This window comes from Lepus europaeus, chromosome 22 (genome assembly GCF_033115175.1).
Source record: "Lepus europaeus isolate LE1 chromosome 22, mLepTim1.pri, whole genome shotgun sequence".
NCBI classification, from domain to species: Eukaryota; Metazoa; Chordata; class Mammalia; order Lagomorpha; family Leporidae; genus Lepus; species Lepus europaeus.
Genome location: NC_084848.1, coordinates 28,077,881 through 28,098,865, shown reverse-complemented (window position 1 = coordinate 28,098,865; position 20,985 = coordinate 28,077,881). Strand labels below are relative to the sequence as shown.

The window sequence follows — 20,985 nt, the reverse complement described above, 5'->3', positions numbered from 1 at the left end:
GCTGCCGCCATCCCATATGGGTGCTGATTCAAGTCCCAGCTGGTCCACTTCTGATCCACCTCTCTCTGGCCTGGGAAAGCAGTAGAATATGTCCCAAGTCCTTGGGCCCCAGCACCCAAAGAAACTACTGCCTCCTTCCTTTGGATGGGTGCAGCTCCGGCCGTTGTTGCCAACTTGGGGGGTGAACTAGCGGATGGAAGACCAACCTGCATCTCTCTCTGTCTCTCTAACTCTGCTTTCAAGTAAATTAAAAAAAAAAAATTTTTTTTTTTTTTTTTTTGACAGAGTGGACAGTGAGAGAGACCGAGAGAAAGGTCTTCCTTTGCTGTTGGTTCACCCGCCGCGGCCGGCGCACCATGCTGACCCGAAGGCAGGAGCTAGGTGCTTCTCCTGGTCTCCCATGGGGTGCAGGGCCCAAGCACTTGGGCCATCCTCCACTGCCTTCCCGGGCCACAGCAGAGAGCTGGCCTGGAAGAGGAGCAGCCGGGACAGAATCCAGCACCCCGACAGGAACTAGAACCCGGTGTGCTGGCGCCGCTAGGCGTGGGATCAACCTGTTGAGCTGCGGCGCCAGCCACTTTCTTGTTTTGTTTTGTTTTGTTTTCTTTAAAAATTTATTTACTTGAGGCCCAGGAGGGCAGTGGAAGATGGCCCAAGTGCTTGGGCCCTGCACCCCATGGGAGACCAGGAGAAGCACGTGGCTCCTGCCTCCGGGTCAGTGTGGTGTGCTGGCCGCGGCTGCCATTGGAGAGTGAACCAACGGCAAAGGAAGACCTTTCTCTCTCTCACAGTCCACTCTGCCTGTCAAAAAAAAAAAAACAAAACAAAAAACACACAAATGTGCAACTACTGCTTGGTATGCTGGCATCCCATGTCAGAGTCCAATTTGAGTCCTGGCTGCTCTGCTTCAGATCCAGTTCCTGCTTATGGGCCTGGGAAGGCAGCAGAGGATGGCCCACATGCTTGGGCCCCTGCCATCCATGTGGGAGACCTGGAAGGAGATCTGGCGCCTGGCTTAAGCCTAGCCCAGTCCTGACTATTGTGGCCTTTTGGGGGAGTGAACCAGCAGATGGAAGATCTTTCTTGTGTGTTTCCCTGTCACTCTTTCAAATAAATAAAATACATAATATATATATATATATATATATACACTTATATGTGTGTGCATACACATATACGTATATATGTGCATATGTGTATATATACATATATATGTGTGTATATATATATGTGTGTATATATATATGTGTGTATATATATATACACACATATCAGAAGTGGAGCAGCTGGAACTCGAACTGGCACCCACATGGAATGCTGGCACTGAAGGTGGTGCCTTTACTGGCTACACTGCAGCGCTAGCCTCAAATATTTTATTTTTTTATTTTTATTTTATTTTATTTTTTGACAGCAGAGTGGACAGTGAGCGAGAGAGACAGAGAGAAAGGTCTTCCTTTGCCGTTGGTTCACCCTCCAATGGCCGCTGCGGCCGGCGTGCCACGGCCGGTGCACTGCGCTGATCCGAAGCCAAGAGCCAGGTGCTTCTAGTCTCCCATGGGGTGCAGGGCCCAAGCACTTGGGCCATCCTGCACTGCACTCCCGGGCCACAGCAGAGAGCTGGCCTGGAAGAGGAGCAACCAGGACACAATCTGGCGCCCCAACTGGGACTAGAACCCGGGGTGCCGGCGCCACAGGCAGAGGATTAGCCTAGTGAGTTGCGGCGCCGACCAGAGGAATGAAATTTTAAGTTTATGTATATTTTTTTCATCATACACGTTTTCCATGAACTTTTGATACCCTTGGATATGTGCGTTCCAAATTTCTCAAGCCTCTTCCTTTTTTAGTTTGTATCTCACTAGTCTGCCAGCTGGTGACTGGTGACAGCCCAAATGAGAAATTGGCCTTGTAAAGCCATTGTAATCCATAAACTGTACTTTGGAAATTTATATTTACTAAAGAAAAAAAAAAAAAAGAAAAATGAAATTGGCCTTGTACGAGGCTATACCTTAGGGGCCAGTGTTGTGGCATAGCAGGTAAATCTGCTGTTTGTGATGCCAGCATCCTGTAAAAGTGCCTAACTGCTCCACTTCTGATCCAGCTCCCTGCTAATGCACCTGGGAAAGCAGCAGAGGATGGCCCAAGTTCCTGGGTTCCTGCATCCACATGGGAGACCCAGTAGAAACTCCTGGCGCCAGCTCCAGCCATTGTGGCCAACTGTGGAGTGAACTAGTGGATGTAAGATCTCTATGTCTCTCCCTCTTCCTGTAAACTTTGCCTTTCAAAGAAATAAATCTTTTTTTTTTTTTAAGAGGCTATACCTTAGTTTAGCACGATGGATATTCCTCACTACTTGGGATCTTTTCCTTGGTGTCTGAGATATTTTCTTCACTTGGTTCTTTTATCTCTTTCTTAGTGTGTTGCTAGCTGTTTGGTGTACCCTGACTGTTCACAGTGCTAAACCAATGAAAGGCTGCACAAAATTGGGGAATAAAATCATGTGTGCTATAGTTATTCACAGTCACTGCTTTTTATCGAACATCTCTTTTTCAACAGGTCTGTTTTGACATTCAATATAAATAGAACTCTCATGTCTTTTTTCACTTAATAAAATATAAATTTCTATTCCACAGTTACTATGAATAAATTTAATATTTTTCTGGGGCAGGCGCTGTGGAGTAGCAGGTAAAGCCGCCGCCTGCAGTGCCGGCATCCCATATGATCCACTTCCGATCCAGCTCTGTGCAATGTCCTGGGAAGGCAGTAGTAGATGGCCCACGTCCTTAGGCTCCTGCACCAGCGTGGAAGACCTGGAAGAAGCTCCTGGCTCCTGGCTTTGGATGGGTGCAGCTCCGGCTGTTGTGGCCAGTTGGGGAGTGAACCAGGGTATGAAGGACCTCTCTCTCTCTCTCTCTCTCTCTCTCTCTGTAACTCTTTTAAATAAATAAAATAAATCTTTAAAAAATTTAATATTCTGAAGAGGGAGTGGACCACGACTTTTTGTAGCATATTTAGCTTTCCACTTTCTGCTATATAAACATCTCATGAATGTTTTTACACACAATTTTTGAGATTGTTCTAATGATAATTTGACATTTTTTTAAAAAAAGATTTATTTATTTATTTGAAAGTCAGAGTTACACAGAGGAGAGGCAGAGAGAGAGGGAGAGAGGTCTTCCATGCACTGGTTCACTCCCCAGTTGGCCACAATGGCCGGAGCTGCGCTGATCTGAAGCCAGGAAGCAGGAGCTTCTTCCAGGTCTCCCACATGGGTGTAGGAGCCCAAGGACTTGGGCCATCTTCTATTGCTTTCCCATACCATAGCAGAGAGCTGGATCAGAACTGGAGCAGCTGGGTCTTGAACCAGAGCCCATATGGAATGCCAGCACTGCACGCGGCAGCTTTACCTGCTGCACCACAGCGCCAGTCCCTTGACATCATTTTAAAACATTCTCTTATTAGCACATAGCAAAGGGGTTCAACTAGCTTCAAATAAGCATATGAGTTTTAGCTTGTTGCTTGTTTAACACATATATTGAAAAATATATACTGTTATCAATATGTAATAAATTCATATAGGTGAGCAAGCAGGCAAAAATCCCTAGTCTTATGATGTTTAAGGATTCAAGGGGGTGTGAGGATATTAAAAAGATATCTTTGGGGCTGGCACCACGGCTCACTAGGCTAATCATCTGCCTGTGGCTCCGGCACCCCGGGTTCTAGTCCAGGTTGGGGCGCCGGATTCTGTCCCGGTTGCTCCTCTTCCAGTCCAGCTCTCTGCTGTGGCCCGAGAAGGCAGTGGAGGATGACCTAAGTCCTTGGGCCCTGCACCCGCGTGGGAGACCAGGAGAAGCACCTGGCGCCTGGCTTCGGATCAGTGTGGTGCACCAGTTGCAGCGCGCCATTCGCAGCGGCCATTGGGGGGGGGGGTGTGAACCAATGGAAAAGGAAGACCTTTCTCTCTGTCTCTCTCACTACCCACTCTGCCTGTCAATAAATAAATAAGTAAATAAAAATAAGGAAAAAAGGTATCTTTGATCAATTCTTTACACCCCTAACTTGTCTTTTCTTTGGATAATGGAAAAGATTACTTCTGTTCTTCCATATGAAGCTGTTGGGTGTTGAGGTCTGGTGTAAGTGTTTGGCCCAGTGGGTCACACGCAGCTTCAGATGCCCACAGCCCACACCCAGAGTGCCTGGTTCCTGTCCTGCTAACTGGCATGTTGGGAAGTGGTGGCTCAAGTAGACATCCTGCTGCCCACGTGGAAAACTCGGCTTCCAGCTTCAGCCTGGCTCAGCCCTGGCTGCTAGGGGCATTTGGGGATTGAACCAGAAGATATGAGATCTCTGTGTTTCTCTCTCTGCCTTTCTAATAAATTAAACTTGTTCTGTCCATGCACTGGAGCAGGACTGAGAGGACGAGGAGGAGAAGGGGTGCGGGATTGATCGATCAGGAGTGTGAAGGAGTATCTCGGAAAAGAAATGTAAAAGGAACTTAAAGATGCCATGTTATTAAGTTTCATCTTTAGCTTTCCAGGTCCTGGTGAGAGTGTTTCCCACTGTGTAGTGCGGCAGTGTTCACGTTTGACTTTCCAGGTGAGCCTATGAGTGTGGTGTGCTGCGTGATCGCTGGGTCTGGCGGGTGCAAGATCCAAGTGCCCAATCACCCACTGTGAATGAGACATCATTAAAAAATAAGACACCATGGGCCGGCGCTGGGCCATAACAGGTAAAGCCTCCACCTTTCGTGCCAGCATCCCATATGGGCACCAGTTCGAGTCCGGGCTGCTCCGTTCCCGATCCAGCTCCCTCCTAATGCCCTGGGAAAGCAGCAGCAGGTGGCCTTAGTGCTTGGAGCCCTGTAGCCATGTGGGAGACCTGGAAGAAGCACCTGGCTCCTGGCTTCAGATCAGCCCAGCTCCTGCCATTGCGGAGTGAACCAACGGATGGAAGACCTCTCTCTGTGTGTAACTCTCTTTCAAATAAATAAATCTGAACGACAACAGACTCCGTTTTCTGCTTTCTAAATGATTACCATCTAGGAACACCACGGGGCTCAAACTAGGAGCCCTCGAGTCCAGCATTTCTCAGGTTTTCCTCTCATCAGTGGTTCAGAGTCGGAGTGGAGGAAGGGGATTCAGGTATTAGCAATTTCAGTGAGCACTTCCTTAACTGTGATGTGGCTGGCTCTCATTCTGAAAAACTACAACTAGCTAGCATATAGAAATTAGAGACGTTGGAGTTAACAAGGGGCCAGGAGAAGCAGACGCCGGCCCAAGCTCTTGCAGAAACCTCCGTCCTCAGCGCTAGCGCAGTCTCGGAGCCCCAGGCCAGCCCTCCCGGCAGGTAGCTCCCGGTGCCAGAAGCGGACCCCCAGCCCTGGCAGCCCGCGCGGACCGGCGGAAGCTCCGCCTCCTTCATGCTGGCTCCGCCCCTCCGACAGGGCCCGCCCGCCTGGGCCGTCCGCCAACGACGCCAGAGCCGGAAATGACGACACCGGTGAGTCCTGCGGGGCGGGGCCTGCGCCGGCCAGCACCGGGGGCCGAGGTTTCACCGCGGAAACAAAACAGCGGCTGCTCGGGCAGGAACCTGGGTTGCGAGCGGACGGCGGCGGCGGCGGCGGGAAAAGCGTAGGTTCGTGGCGGGGAGCCCGGGGGTAGAGGAGGGCGTGTCTGAGTCGGCGCGGACTCGGGCGGCCGGGCGCGGTGGGGAGGTCTTCTGTCGCCGGCCGGGCCGCGGAGCCGGTGTCCCCGAGGATGAGGGGCGGGGCGCGGCGCGGCCGGGAGGACACGGACGAGCCCGGCTGGGGGAGCGCGGGGGGCCGTCCCTTCGGGAGGCTTGGTCCTGACGGGCCGGCATCTGGGGGCGCAGGTGCCGTGGGCCGGCAGTGACCGTCCAGCCTGGAGTGGAGCGGGAAAGAGGAAGCGCCGGGGGCTGGGGCTGCTTGAGCAACGGCTGAAACGGCGCCGCGTGCCCTGGTCCGGAGGCCAGGGGCCCTGCTGTGGACGGCGCGGGCGGGGAGCGCGGCCGTGCGCCCGCCCCCCCTCCGGGTCCCTCCGTGGCCGGCGCGGCGGGGCCGAGAGCTTTGAACCTGTGAGTAGAGGCAGGACTTTGGCACCCTCTGGGTGAGGTGCGGTGAGCTCGGGGTGCGGTGCTGGCACGGGCTCGGCCAGGCGCAGAGACGCGAGCAGAGCCGGCAGCCAGCCGGGGGACGCGGAGGGAGCTGCCTGGGAGGTTTGGAGTGGGGCGAGTGGGCGAGGCCCTCAGGGAGGGAAGAGCTACGAGGAAGTGGTCTGGCAGTGCCAGCAGCAGGTGCAACCGTGAGTCACCTCGGTGGATCTACTATTGATATGGAAGCAGGAGGGGCGGAGGCCAGGGACAGACACCTGGGACATTCAGAATGGGGGAGAATGAGCGGGGCAGGAGGAGGACCCCAACAGTGCAGTGCCCGGGAGTCTCAGCATTCGGCCTGATGTAGCAAGAAACCCGACATTTAGAGCAGCCCTGCCCAGTAGAAATAGAATGTGAGCTATAATGTTCGTTTGGGACTTTCTAATCAACGCAGTTTTAAAACGTAACAACAACCAGGTATAATTAATTTGGATAATGTATTTTATTTAACCCCGTATATCCAATGTGCTTTTATTTCAACATGTAATCATTATAAAAATTTACTCATTTGTCTTTTCCCCCATAGTAAACTCTTTTCAGTAGACAGAAGCAGAAGAAATCTGATTCCATATTATCGCTAGCACCTGTTACAGTGCCTGGTTAAACAGAAGAAACCCAAGAAACACTGTGTTGGTTAAAGGGTATTTTCCAGGTTCCTTGTTTAAGTTGATTCAGCGCAAAAGAAAGAACACAGGCAATGCTGAGTATGAGCAGTGCCTTACAAATTAATAAGGTGTAAGTAGTCATGTTTTCATCGAAAATTAATTGTATTCTAACCATTTCCACAGAGGGTTTGAGACAGTGGCTTGGGCTATACCTTGTTTTCAGAGTTACTGAAGTTAACAGAGTTTGGTAATACAGGACTGTAGTCTCCATTCAGAAATCTGAATACTGAAAAGGTTTTTCAGAACTAATTTGACAGCAAAGTCTGACCTTAACCTACTTATAGTTTTTATGTAATTTAAGACTTTGTATAGATTTAATAATGGGTTTGATTTTGTGATTCTAAGACCCCTCAGGGGCCCTATAATCATATGGTATAACATGGTATTTGTGTCATATTACCTTTACAGAAACTTAAAAACAAAATTAAATTCTAAATACATTTGGTCCTAAGGGTTTGAGATAAGGGATCTGGATTTGTAACTGAAGGTCTTTGTTCATCTTCATTTTGCCAGCCAACATAATCAGTATTTAAAAAGAAGTTGCTACAGTAACTCTACATAACAGATCTCCCAAGTCAGCTCCTTCACGCGTTTCTTCTCACTCAGACTCTGCTTCCAGGTGTAGGTGTGTGGATCAGCTGGGACAATTCTGATTTGCATATGCTTTTCTGGGGCCCAGGCCTGGTGGGCAGTAGCTACCCACAGTAAGCTCTTCTCAAGGTGTAACCAAGGCAAAGCCAACTGCACAGGTGTAACTTCAGTGTCTGCTTGTGCCACATCTGCTAAGATCACACTGGCCAAAGCAGGAAGTGTGGCTGTGCCCAAAGACTGGGTGAGTAGTCGACTGCTCCCCCCTTGAGGCCAAAAGCAGGTCTTAGACCCCAGCCCAAAGTCACTGGAGAGAAGTGCAGGTTGGCCCTCGGCATCATAACAGCATTGTTTCCAGGATCCCTGCAGATGCCACGATCTGAGGAACTCAAGTCACTCTCTAAAAGTCACAGTATTTGCATGTAACCTACACATCCTCTGGAGTATACTCTAAACCATCTCTAGTTTATTTACAGCACCTAATACGTTGTCAGTGCTGTGTGGATCGCTGCTGTACCATATCGTTAAAGGAACAGTGACAGGAATAGAAAGCTCACACATGTGTAGTACAGATGCAGTTCTCCCCTCCTCTCAGAGGTTTTCAGTCTGTGATTGGTTGAATCCAGGGATGCGGAGCCTGAGTGTGTGGAGAGTGCACTGTACAGTTCTCCCTGGGGAATGCTGGGGGAAGCAGTATCTGCTGAATAATAATCTGCTCTACCACAGATGGTTCACAGAGATGGAGTGGGATGGAAGGAAGGAAAAATCACCAAATAAGGTGCAGCACTATTGCTCTTTTTAGCATCTACCGGTTTCCAAAAGCCTCTCCTTGTAGGGCCGGGGAAGTGGCTTGCTGCTGATCTCTCCAGAATCAAAGGACTCTTTCCAGGCTGTATCCCTCCAGTGGGTAATTCAGGTTATCTCTGTGCTGTGTATTTCAATTACAGAAGGCAGTTTAGAATTAGATTACATTTCCTGTTGGATGGGAGCCTTTACAAACTCCAGTAGGGGCTTTCCCAGCTCATCCCCATAATCCACACCGGGCTGCCTGACCAGGGAGAAGCTGTCAAAGGAACCCAAGGCTGAGGAAATCCCTTTGTAGAGAGAGTGTCACAGGCGCGTTTTGCACTTTAAACCTCTTACCTTTACACCTCAGGTGCAGCAGAAAATACTCTGAGGAGTTTTCTCAGGGAGCACCAGTCAGACGGCTTCCAGACCTCAGGGAGGCCACAGCCTCTTGTGCTGGACAGTCTCACGAAGGTGTTTCTGTGGAGTGCAGATGTCATTTACCTTTACCTCTGGGAGAGCGGAGAAAGAAAATGGCATTGTTAGCAGCTTGAGGTTTGTTACCTGAGGGTGGGAAGAGGAGAAAATGTACCTTTCTGGAGGTGCTTCCTCGGGTGGGATGTTTAGTAAATTTGTCTTGAGATTCTGAACATTGCTCCTGTGATCCTCTGGGAAGTGCCCTTGGTTAGAAGATTTTTCTGGTTAGACAGAATTTTCTGTTCACATCTAAGCTTTGAGATTACCTGTAGTCCTTGTGAGGTGTGTGGGTGTGTATGTGTGTCTTTTTGTAATAAAAAGCAATGCTGCTTGCCCATCAGAAAAGGATGTCTTTTTTCCTTTTGAGCAAGAATTGGAAAAAAAAAAAAGTATTATTGAGCAGATGTGATGAGGGAAAGGAAGTGGATGGCCGTGAATTCACATGTTGTGCTCTGTGGGTCTTCAGCAGTAACTAAGAGCAGGCACACCAAAATTTACTTGTGTCCGGACCCCCACTCCCTCTGCATTCTGGGTCACATGGACATGAAGCTCCCCGCCCCCCCACCCCAGCAGCTGAATCCTGGTGTTCACAGGGCTCAGCTGGGAATGCTATGAAGTCCAATAGTGTCTTGCCACACTGCCTGAACAGTGGGTCATTGATCTTCTCCATGCAATCATCAGTTGTTTTCAGCCATTGCTGCACTAAAATCAACTCCGGCTTTGTCTGTTTCTTTGTGTATTGTGTGTGTGTTACCAGGCATGAGATTTCTCTGGGTGAACTGGAGAACTGGGATGGTGTCAGAAGACCTGGGTTCTGGGACCAGCATTGTTATTCACCTGCTCCGTAACTGGCACAGGCAAATTCCTTCACCTTTCCTGAGTTTTTAAAAACGTATGAATACAGATTGCTGTCTTTTCTGTCTGTCTGTCTTTCAATTTATTTATTTGAAAGAGTTACACACAGAGAGAGAAGGAGAGAGAGGTCCTGCATCTGATGGTTCACTCCCCAATTGGCCATAATGACCGGATCTGAGCCCAGCCGAAGCCAGGAGCTTCTTCCAGGTCCCCCACGCGGGTGCAGGGGCCCAAGGACCCAGGCCGTCCTTTACTGCTTTCCCAGGCCACAGCAGAGAGCTCGATTGGAAGTAGAGCAGCCGGGTCTCGAACCAGCGGCCATCTGGGATGCCAGCGCTTCAGGCCAGGGCGTTAACCTGTTGCACCACAGCGCTGGCTCCAGATCACTTTTCTTAAGTGATTTTTCTTTTTTTTTTTTTTTTAAATTTTAACAATCATATGGAGGGGTCTGCATTGTGGCGCAGTAGGTTAAGCTGCTGCCTGCAGTGTTGGCATCCCATGTAGGCGCTGAGTCTGGTCCCAGCTGCTCCACTTCTGATCCAGCTCCCTGCTAATGTGTCTGGGAAGGCAGCAGAAGATGGCCCATGTACTGAGGCTGCTGCCACCCATGTGGGAGACCTGGAGGAAGCTTCTGGCTTCAGACCAGTCCCCAGCTCTGGCCATTGTGGCCATTTGGGGAGTGAACCAATAGATGGAAGATCTCTGTCTCTGCTTCTTCCTCTGTAACTCTGACTTTCAAAACAATAAATAAGTCTTCAAAAAAAAAATCACATGGAATAAATGGTATGAAAAGAACTTTGAAAATAGTATTGGAGTTGATGCTTCTTACTGGTTTTGTGCGAGAAAGCTCCAGTGTGATGATGATGACCAGTTTGTATGGTTCCTTTTTTTTTTTTTTTTTAATTAATTTGAATGGTAGAGTTACAGAGAGGGAAAGACAGAGAGAGAGAGAGCGAGCGAGCAAGCAAGCAAGCGCAAGAGATAGAGATATCCATCTGCTGGTTCACTCTCCCTGAGCCAATCTGAAGGCAGGTGTTTCTTCCGGGTCTCCCACACAGGTGCAGGGCCCAAGCACCTGGGCTGTCTTCCACTGCTTTCCCAGGCCATAAGCAGAGAACTAGATGAGAAGAGGAGCAGCCAGGATATGAACCGGTGCCCATATGGGATGCCAGTGTCGCCGGCAGAGGCAGAGCTTAGCCTACACACCACAGCACCGGCCCCTGTATGGTTTCTTGTAATAGTTGAATAGATTCTATGAGTGTAAGGGTAAAAATAGAAACTATTTAAATTAAGATGATCAGACTTTTATTATAGCTTATTCTTTTTTTTAAGATTTATTTATTTATTTGAAAGGCAGAGTTACTGAGGGAGAGGGAGCCACAGAGAGAGTGAGCTTCCATCCACTGGTTTACTCCCCACATGGCTGCAACAGCCAGGGTTGGGCCAAATGGAAACCAGGAGCCTGTAACTCCACCCAAGTCTCCCAGAGGGGCCCAGGTACCTGGACTGTCTTCTGCTTTCCCAGGTACTTTAGTAAATTGGAAGCAGAACAGCCAGGTGCTCCGATATGGGACACCGACATCTCAAGCAGTGGCTTAACCGTGCCACAACACCGGCCCCTCAAATCTTTTTTAATTGAAACTTTTGAAGTTCATTTATTTGAAAGGCAGAGCAAGGTGCGGGGGGGGGGGGGGAGGCAGAGATTCACTCCCCAGGTGTTTGCAGCAGATGGGGCTGGGCCAGGGCTGAAGCCAAGAACCCAGAACCGAGTCTAGGCCTCCCAGAATGCACAGTAGCAGGAAGCTGCATGTGGGCCGTGGATGTCCCTAGTGGCAACTTAACTGCTTTGTCAAAAGCTCTGCCCTGTATTGCCAAGTCTAAATTATATCTGTTAAAAGACAGGACTGGGGTAGATGTTTGGCACGATCATGAAGGCACTGCTGGAGCCCACATTTCGATTTTAAGCATCTCAGTTTAGGTCCCATTGCACTTCCAGCTTCCTGCCAATGCAGATCGTGGGAGGTAGCAGGTGGTGGCTCAAATACTTGGGTCTCTGCACCCATGCGGGCGACAGGGATTGATTTTTGGGCTCCTGGCTTTGGCCTGGCCTAGCCCTGGCTGTTGTAGGCTTTTGGGTAATGAACCAACAGATGACAGATCTTCCTGTCTCTTGTCTCTCTTCCTTTCAGAAAAAAGGAGAGAAGATCAAAGTAATAACCATAAATATGCTCACAAAAATCCATTTGAAGTTTTAGTTGAAATATGATAAGAAAATGTGCATAGGTCAGATCACAGGAATACAGCTCAGGGAAATTCACAAACTGAAACTCCTTTGTAACTAACAACCAGATCAAGAAACAGAACATTACCCATCCCCTAGAATCCATATCCATTCTCCCAGTTAATAAACCTGTTGTCTCTGGAGCAGGTGTTTAGCAGTTAAGTTGCTGGCTTCCCACATCGACATGCCTGGATTTGACTCCTGACTCTGGTTCCTGAGTCCAGCTTCAGATGATGTTTTCTGCAAATGGGAGGCAGAAGTGATGGCCTGAGTAATTGATTCCGGCCACCCATGTGGAACACCTGGTTTGAGTTAACAATTTCCATGTTGGCCCTGGCCATTGCAAGCATCCAGGGAGTGAACCAACACATGGGGCATCACTCTGTCTCTCTCAAATTAATTTAAAAAGAAGTTTCAAAACAGAAAAAGGGGCAGGCATTGTGGCGTAACAGGTTACGCTGCTGGTTGGGACATCTACATCTATTGGAATGCCTGGTTTGAGTCTCGGCTACTGTGCTCTTCCGAACCAGCTTCCTGCCAGTGTACTTGGGAGGCAGCAGATGATGGCCTGAATACCTGGGTTCCTGCTGCTGTGGGAGACCTGGATGAGTTCCTGGCTCCGGGCTTCAGCCTGGCCCAGCTCTGGCTGTTTCCAGTGCTCAGGGAGTGAACCCACAGAAGGAAGGTCTCTCTTTTTCCTGTGTCTGTGAGTCACTCTGCCTTTCAAATGAATAATACTTTTGAAAAAGGGAAAAAAATAAAAAAGACAAAAAAAAAAAAAAGGAAAAAAAAGGAGCTATAGTTTCTATTTGTATTTTTAATTTGCTTTATTTAGGGGCTGGCACTGTGGCATAGCGGGTTAAGCTGCCACCAGCAATGTCAGCATCCTGTATGGGCACTGGTTCATGGCTTGGCTGCTCCACTTCCAATCTGGCTCCCTGCTGATACCTGGGAAAAGCAGTGGAAGATGGTCTACGTGTTTGGCCCCTGCACCCATGTGGGAGACCCAGATGAAACTCCTGGCTTTGGCCTGGCCCAGCCCCGATTGTTGCAGCCATTTTTGAGGAGTGAACCAGCAGATAGAAGCTCTCTGTGTCTCTCCCCCTCTCTCTCTGTAGCTCTTTCAAAATGAAGAAATAAATTTCTCTTTTTAAAAAATTTACTTTAGTTTTTAAACAAATTTACATTAATTCACATCAATTTGCAGTTCCCTGATCTCATGTCAGTGGACTGTGGCGTGAAGATGAGGGGAAGAGGAGGATGGCCATGGTGTTCAGACTTGTGGAATAGAAGGGAAGGCTACCTTGATTAACAGTTTGTCATAATTTGAATGATTCAAATATAGGAAATTAAGGATTAATTTGAACTTGATACCTTTACTAGAGGAAAAAATTGCAATATGTCTTTCTGTTGTCTGTCAAATGTGAACTAGTTTACTACTAAGATGCTCAAAACAGCCAGGACTGGGCCTGGCCAAAACCGGGAGTTTGGGACCCAATCCAAGAGTCCCACATGGGTGGTAGGAACTCAGCTACTTGTGCTGTCACCACTGCCACCCAAGGTGTACACTAACAGGAACCAGAGACAGGAACCGGATCCAGGCATTCTGATAGGATGTGTAGATGTCCAACCAGCATTTTAACTGTTAAGCTAAATGCCCACTGCACTCTTTGTCTTTAAAGGAAAATCATTAGAAGAAAAATATGAAATATTTCAGAGTGTAGAGGGTCCAGAAGTTAAAAGTGAAAATGAAATAGGACATTGACAAAATACTTTTTTTATGTAGTATTTTTGATATTATATGTTAATAGAATACTACTAGCTATGTAAAAAGATTTTTCCCTTCTATATTTCCGAACACTTTGTATGAAAAGGAAGAGTCGAAGTCGTAAATATTTGGCCAGGCGCAGGGGAGCATCACTCCCAGGAGGAGGAGCTGAGAGATGGTCAGGTCTGTCCTTGGGGGTGGTGCGGGACACAAAGATGATGCTGGAGGCCTGGGGGCAGAGGCCCATGCTGCTCTGCCCAGCTGTGCTCTTCAGCGAGTCGCTGAACTGCCCTGTGTTCCCTCTACTTTTGTAAATAGATCGGTTTTCCTGTTCACTCTGCCTTGTGATGTGATAAGAATAAAATGAGATGATAGAATTTTACAAAATTAAAAGCACTAAATCAATTTTCTGGAGATATAAAAATTAAGTTGGATTGGTCAGCATAAGAAGAGAAGAGTTGAAGAGAATATTGCTAAGATAATTCAGCTTGCTGTGCTATGAATCTAAAGTCATTTTATATCTTTGTATTTGGAAATATTTGGCAGGACAGTGTTTGGCACAACAGTTAAGATATTGGTTGGGATGCCTGTGTCACATGTTGGAGTGCCTGGGTTCAAGTTCCAGCTCTGTTTCTGATCTTAGCTTTCTGTTTATCCACATCCTGGGAGGCAGCAGGAATAGTTTTAATGGGTTCTGGGCTCCTGGCTCAGCCCTGGCTGATACGTGCATTTGGGGAGTGAATCAGTAGAGTATCCTTCCCTCCCTCCCTCCTTCTCCCCCCCTCCTCTCTCCCTCTCCCTCTCTTCCTCTCCTGCTCTTCCTCTTCCCCCTCCCTCCTCCTCCCCTTTCTACGCCATATCTCTCAGTTGCTGTTCCTTTCAAATAAAATTAAATAAGTAATTTAAAAATAAAATATTTGGCATGTCAAGTAGATCTCATTGCCAGAGATGCCTTGAGCTAACAATAAATTTACCAGTTAGTTGAAGGTCGTGATACATTTCTTCTTTACAAATTGGTCTTATGAGTATATAATTGGTGTGATGGATTTCCTAGGATTTGACCAACTCTGTGTGAGCTGATAAAATCTTATTTCAGGGGCCAGTGTTGTGGTGTAGCCGCTGCCAGTGGTGCCAGTTCACATCCCGGTGCTCCACTTCAGATACAGCTCTTTGCTAATGGCCTGGGGAAAGTTGCAGAAGATGGCCCAAGTACTTGGGCCCCTGCCAGCCACGTGGGAGACCTGGATGAAGCTCCTGGCTTCAGCCTGGCTCAGCTCTGGCCCTTGCAGGGAATGAGCTAGCAGATGAAGATACCTCCCTGTGCTCCCCCACCCCCAGTCTCTCTCTCTCTCTTTGTAGCTCTTTCAAAATAAATAAATAAATAAATCTTTAAAATAAAAATCTTATTAAATCTTATTTCAGACTTGATCTGGGAGCCTGCCACTGACAGCAGCCTGTGAAGTCCTTAGACAGCTGGGCCTGGGGGAGATCACATGAAAGAAAGGTTTGTTTCCTGATGAGTGTGATTTGTGAAAGTGTTTAAAAATAGAAGTATAATCATAATATGCAAAGTTCTATATTTTTTCCCTTTCAGCACCCCCAGAGGCTTTGTTTTCTGTGAAAAAGTATTTCCGTACTGTTGCTCCAATGACAGAGTTGCCTGCACCGTTGTCCTACTTCCAGAATGCACAGATGTCTGAGGACAACCACCTGAGCAATACTGTACGTAGCCAGGTACAGTGTCCGTTTCTGAAATGCCCCCTGCCGTCCTGTGGACTCAGTGATTGCCCCTCCTCACCTCCGACAGATGCCGAGGGGCCTGAGTAAGCGTTCTGTGCTTTAGCAGGTTTATGTTTGCTGACCTTTGAGGGTAGAGCATTGTGCCTTTTGGGTCTGGAAGACACAACACAGTTTAACACATGGGTTTTGATCCAGTTCCTCCCTGGCTTGGACATCATCTTCAGGATTGATGCCCTCTCCAGCTTCCCATGATTCACTTTGTTTATTATTTAACTATCTTTCTCTTATTCTTCTATAGGCTGAATACATGTTGTTTAATTTTTCCAGTACCTAGTGTAGTCCTAACAGCGTTCAGTAAGTATTTATTGACAGAGTGATTGCACAATACAAGGCTAAGTGTAAAAGTTCTTCAAGTTCACAGGAGGGAATCAGGCAGGGGATGTACCCTGTGGCATGAAGCAGAGACTGTCACCAGCTGCTCACATGGAAATCAGAGGGACCTGCGGCCCTGGACTCCACAGAAGGCCTGACTGGAGAGTTGATGGGATTTTTAGGGCTGGAGCCCAAATGGAGGAAAATGTAGGCCAGCTATAAACTGCAGGCTGCATATGAGGATAGAGGTGTCAGACTTTCCTTTGTTAGAACCACAGGCAGGGGCCAGCGCTGTGGTGCAGCGGGTTAAAGCCCTGGCCTGAAGCGCTGGCAACCCCTATGTGGGCGCTGGCTCTAGTCCTGGCTGTTCCTCTTCCGATCCAGCTCTCTGCTATGGCCTGAGAAGGCAGTGGAGGATGGCCCAGGTCTCTGGGTCCGTGTACCCATGTGGGAAACCCGGAGGAGGCTCCTGGCTCCTGGCTTCTGATTGGCATGGCTCTGGCTGTTGCGGCCATCTGGGGAGTGAGCTGGCAGATGGGGGACCTCTCTCTCTGTACCTCTCTCTGTGACTCTGTCTTTCAAATAAATAAATCTTAAAAAAAAAAAAAAAAAAAAGGAACCAAAGGGCAATACTTGGAAAAGTGGTGGAAACTACCAGGAAACAGGTTCCAGATTAGTAAAAATAATTTTATCAAAATTGTTGTGTGTCTGAAAGAGCAGGAACTGCCTTGTGGGTTAGTGTGTGTTTGTCACTAAAAACAATCACTAAATGCTGAAAGAGAGCAGGTGTTTAACCTAGCCGTTAAGACACTGGCATCCTGCATCAGTACCTGCGTTTGATAAGCCACTCCAGCTTTCTGCCAGTACGGACCCTGGGAAACAGCAGTGATGGCTTCAGTAGCTGGGTTCCTGCTGCCTGTGCAGGAGACCTGGATTGTGTTCCTCGTTCATGGCCTCCGTCCTGGTCCAGCTCCCATCATTGTAGACACTGGAGAGTGAACCAGCAATGGGGGGACATACCCTCTCTTTTTCTTTTTGTCTCCAAATAGATAATAATTAAAAAAAAAGCAACAGACTGGAAGGGCCTCTAGCTGTAGCTGTAGAAGGGCTAGTCCATGGAGTGAGCAATTGAACTAGAGCACAAGATGGCCTGGAAGTTTCCTTCGTACAGCGAAGTTTTATTAAAGAGTCTTCACTTTTCTCATCCATAAAATTAGGTGATTTGCTAGATAATCTCAAAATTCTTGTCCAGCTAAAAAAAGTTTTGATGTTACCAGAAGTTCACCAGCTCTCTCAGTTTACCTGAGACTAAATGTTCCAGAAAATGGACTCTTCGTTTTCAAGAAAATAGAATTAAAATTGTTGGTTAACCTATCAGACATATAGTAAAATTAAAATAATTATTGATTTGACTAATCAAGTCCTTTTTATTCAATTGATTTCTTTGTGTAACTTGAAGTACTGTTGCAGTCATATATTGTTAGATAATGTATATATTGAAGATAATATCTAGAGCATTTTTCTTGTTCCAAAGGTCAAATATTGTCCAGGGCTTCGTTTCTTCAGTTCTTAGCAGATAAGTAATGGGTCACGATGGCCCAGAAAGTAGGTTTTCCTTTTATGGGCTACTGTGTATAATACTGTGTATTATTCACAGTGAAAATATTTGAAGTTTTATAAAAGTAGAGAGCTGAAAATACTGTTTTTCTTAAAATTCAAATATTTATTTCTGGAATTTGTGTTGTGCAGTATTTAAGCATATATAGAAAAGTATGGCAAATAGTAAGCACCCATGTACTTACCACCCAGCTTTATTAAGCTTTGAGGTCCTATCGGCTGTGAAGACCTGGTTGTTTCTGAAGATTATTTTGATGCTACTTCTGTTTCTATTACTCATTGATCCTGTACTAAGTGTACATGGAGAGAGAGTTCTTAGGAGACGGTTGGCTGTAAGAGCCTGAGTTGGGCCCAGCTGTTCTTGCTCTGCTTCCTGGCTCACCATATGTGATACTTTCTCTGCACATACTCTGCCCATTGCCATCCTCTGGCCTCTACTAGATGACTAAACCAATACAACCCCCAGTAAACCCCCTGTTGGCGCTGTGAACCTCCACAACTGTGAGCCACAACAAACCTCCTTCCTTCGTAAGTAGCTTGTTTTAGATATTAAGTTATAGTGACAAAAAGCTGATTAATACAGAAAATGATAACAGAGTAAAACATTTGCATTTGATTTGGAGAGACTGGTTCTATGACCAAAAAAAAATTGCAGATAAAATTGAGGTACTCCCTCCCCATTCCCTTCCTTCTTTTTCCAGGATAGTTACTATTCTCAATTTGTACATAGCAGTATATAGTTTGTGTAATGCTACTTTGCATGTTTTAAAACTTCGTATAAATAGGCCAGTGCTGCGGCTCACTAGGTTAATCCTCTGCCTGCGGCACTGGCACACCAGGTTCTAGTCCCGGTCGGGGCGCCAGATTCTGTCCTGGTTATTCCTGGTTATTATCGATCAGATGGGCTTAAAATGGTAGTTCATGTTGCTTTAATTGTATTTTCATAATTGCTAATAAGGTTGAACTTTTCTTCTTTATGCCTGTTGGCTATTTAGATTTTCTCTCTTGTGAGTTGGCTGTTCATGTTATGTGCCCAGTTTGCTATTGATAGATTGATTGTATTTTTCTTACTGATTTCATTGAAATATAGAGTATATTTTTGGGGGAAGAAGGAGTCTTTTTTTTTTTTTTTTTTAAGATTTTATTTATTTGAGGGGTGGAGTTACAGACAGAGGGAGAGTCAGAGAAAGGTCTTCCATCTGCTGGTTCACTCCCCAAATGGCAGCAATGGCTGGAGCTGGACTGATCTGAAGCCAGGAGCCACTTCCAGGTCTCCCATGTAGGTGCAGGGGACCAAGCACTTAGGCCATCAAGAAAGAGTCTTGGGGCTGGTGCTGAGGCGTAGCGGGTAAGGCCGCCACCTGCAGTGCTGGCATCTCATATGGGTGGCGGTTTGATTCCCAGCTGCTCCACTTCTGATTTAGCTCTCTGCTAAGGCCTGGGAAAGCAGTAGAAGATGGCCCAAGTATTTGGGCCCCTGCACCCGCATGGGAGACCTGGAAGAAGCTCTGGCTCCTGGCTTCGGTTTGGCGCAGCTCAGACAGTTGCGGCCAATTGGGGAGTGAACCAGCAGATGGAAGACCTCTCTCTTTCTGTCTCTGCCTCTCTAACTCTGCCTTTCAAATAAATAAATAAATCTTTTTTTTTTTTTTTTTTTTTTAAAGAAGTCATCTTAGAGGCCGGCGCCGCGGCTCAATAGGCTAATCCTCCGCCTTGTGGCGCCGGCACACCAGGTTCTAGTCCCGGTCAGGGCACCGATCCTGTCCCGGTTGCCCCTCTTCCAGGCCAGCTCTCTGCTGTGGCCTGGGAGGGCAGTGGAGGATGGCCCAAGTCCTTGGGCCCTGCATCCCATGGGAGACCAGGAGAAGCACCTGGCTCCTGGCTTCGGATCAGCACGGTGCGCCGGCCGCAGCGCGCCAGCCACGGTGGCCATTGGAGGGTGAACCAATGGCAAAAGGAAGACCTTTCTGTCTCTCTCTCTCACTGTCCACTCTGCCTGTCAAAAAAAAAAAAAAAAAAAGAAGTCATCTTTACCTCATGTTGGTCATAACACTTTCAAATATTTCCTCTAGTTTGTAGTTTCACTGTGTTTATGATACATAATTTAAATGTTGTAGGTAAATGAATTATTCTTTCCTTTAAAAGAATTTATTTGTATTTTTTTCAGTTAAGGAAAGGTCACAGTGGGGCAGCCTGCCACCTGGGGAATGTTTGTGCGAAGGAGGCCGATGTTCAGGGTCTTCCGTGAGGACTCACTGGAATCATGATGGAGTGATGAAAGCACGGGTCTCTGAGAGCAGCCTGATTAGTGACTGGAGTGCTGTTATGCCTCAGTAGTGGAAGTTTCAGTTATGTCTGTTAGTCTTCCTTTTGAAGTTTTGTTTATTATTTATTTACTTGAAAGGCAGAGAGAGACAGATCTCCATCCATTGGTTTGCTCCCAGATGCTTGCAGCAACCTTTGTGGGCCAGGTCGAAGCCAGGGTCTCCCACACAGGCGACAGGAACTCAGCTACTCAGCCATCGCCTGCTGCCTCCAGCTTCCCGGGGTACGTGTTAGCAGGAAGCTGAGTTGGGACTTGAACCCAGGCACTTGGATACAGGCTATGAGGGTCCCAAGTGGCGACCTGACCATTTTGCCAGATACCCACCCTGGGTAAAACATCTTTATTCTTATCTGTGCTAGACAAGAAGGAAGCGTTGTGACATAGTCTTCATCTTTTGGAATTTTTAGTTTTTTATGCTTGTTGACTCCCAGGTTGTAAATTCCCTCAAGGGAGTACTTAGTTCATGTTTCTGAGCTGCTTTTAAGGGTTTATTGGTCACCCAGTATCTCAGTCATTTCAATACAGATCTTCCAGAAATATGACAAAGGAGTGTTTTTCTCAACCTCAGCAAGAGAAATTTTAAAATTTGTTTCTGGAAGTAACAGTTTGAAGGAGATCATATCAGTTGCTTCAGGACTTCAGCTTTCATGTGAGAGAATTTTCTGGAAGCGTACTTCCTTAACCCTTCCTTAAATCACTGCTTTTACTGCCATGTTGGATTTGTACTGCACTCCCTAGGGCAGAGCTACAGTTTTTATGGGAAACAGCCATCAAGTAAGTGGCTCGACCTGTTCTGACAGCCAAGTGGAGAATCTGGTCCGTTGTTTTCTCTCCCTCTGGGGAATGTGTGTGAAGATTTTGCTGTTTCCCACTAGTTTACCCTCTGCCTCCTCCTTGAGGCTGGCATGAACTTCCTGATTGTTTCTGCTGTTGGTTGCCTGTCTGTAGGGACTGGAGATTAGCAGTCTTAGGAAGGCTGACTAATGAGTCAGCTGTCTCTTAAAAAAAGGCAAAGTTTACAAGTTGTGAAATAACTGGAGTTCTTTCTCTCCAAAATGTATCATATAAATTAGATATCGAACTAGCTATCACAAGAATATTGAATGTTTTGCTATAGTTTGTCTTTCAGTAGAAAGTAGATAATTTATCATAATCCCTTGGTTTACTTTTACTGTACTGATTCAAATACTTTGTAGGGTTGTATTTTTCCCTTGCAGAGTTTGGTAGAAATCTTTTTCCTTGCTTGTCTTAATACTTTGCCAAAAGTCAGTCTGTGTTTCATTTCTACTGGCATTATAAGAATATGCTAAAGCCAGAACTCCCCAAATGCCCACAGCAGCCA

At 47.0% G+C, this 20,985-nt stretch overlaps 1 protein-coding gene across 4 annotated transcripts in view; it reads left to right on the top strand.

The window, feature by feature from the left end:
- Positions 1 to 5,516: 5,516 nt before the first annotated feature.
- Positions 5,517 to 20,985, top strand: part of PSEN1 (presenilin 1) — an 80,264-nt gene continuing 64,795 nt past the window's right edge. Inside the window, exons 1-3 of one of the 4 annotated variants that reach the window (XM_062181101.1) lie at positions 5,517 to 5,627; positions 15,011 to 15,092; positions 15,183 to 15,322. In XM_062181101.1, the coding sequence (XP_062037085.1) occupies positions 15,236 to 15,322 (87 nt within the window). In that variant the 5' untranslated portion in view covers positions 5,517 to 5,627; positions 15,011 to 15,092; positions 15,183 to 15,235. Of the gene's footprint in view, positions 5,632 to 6,774; positions 6,904 to 15,010; positions 15,093 to 15,182; positions 15,323 to 20,985 lie in introns of those variants that run through there. The other 3 variants (XM_062181103.1, XM_062181100.1, XM_062181102.1) reach the window with 3 other exon arrangements.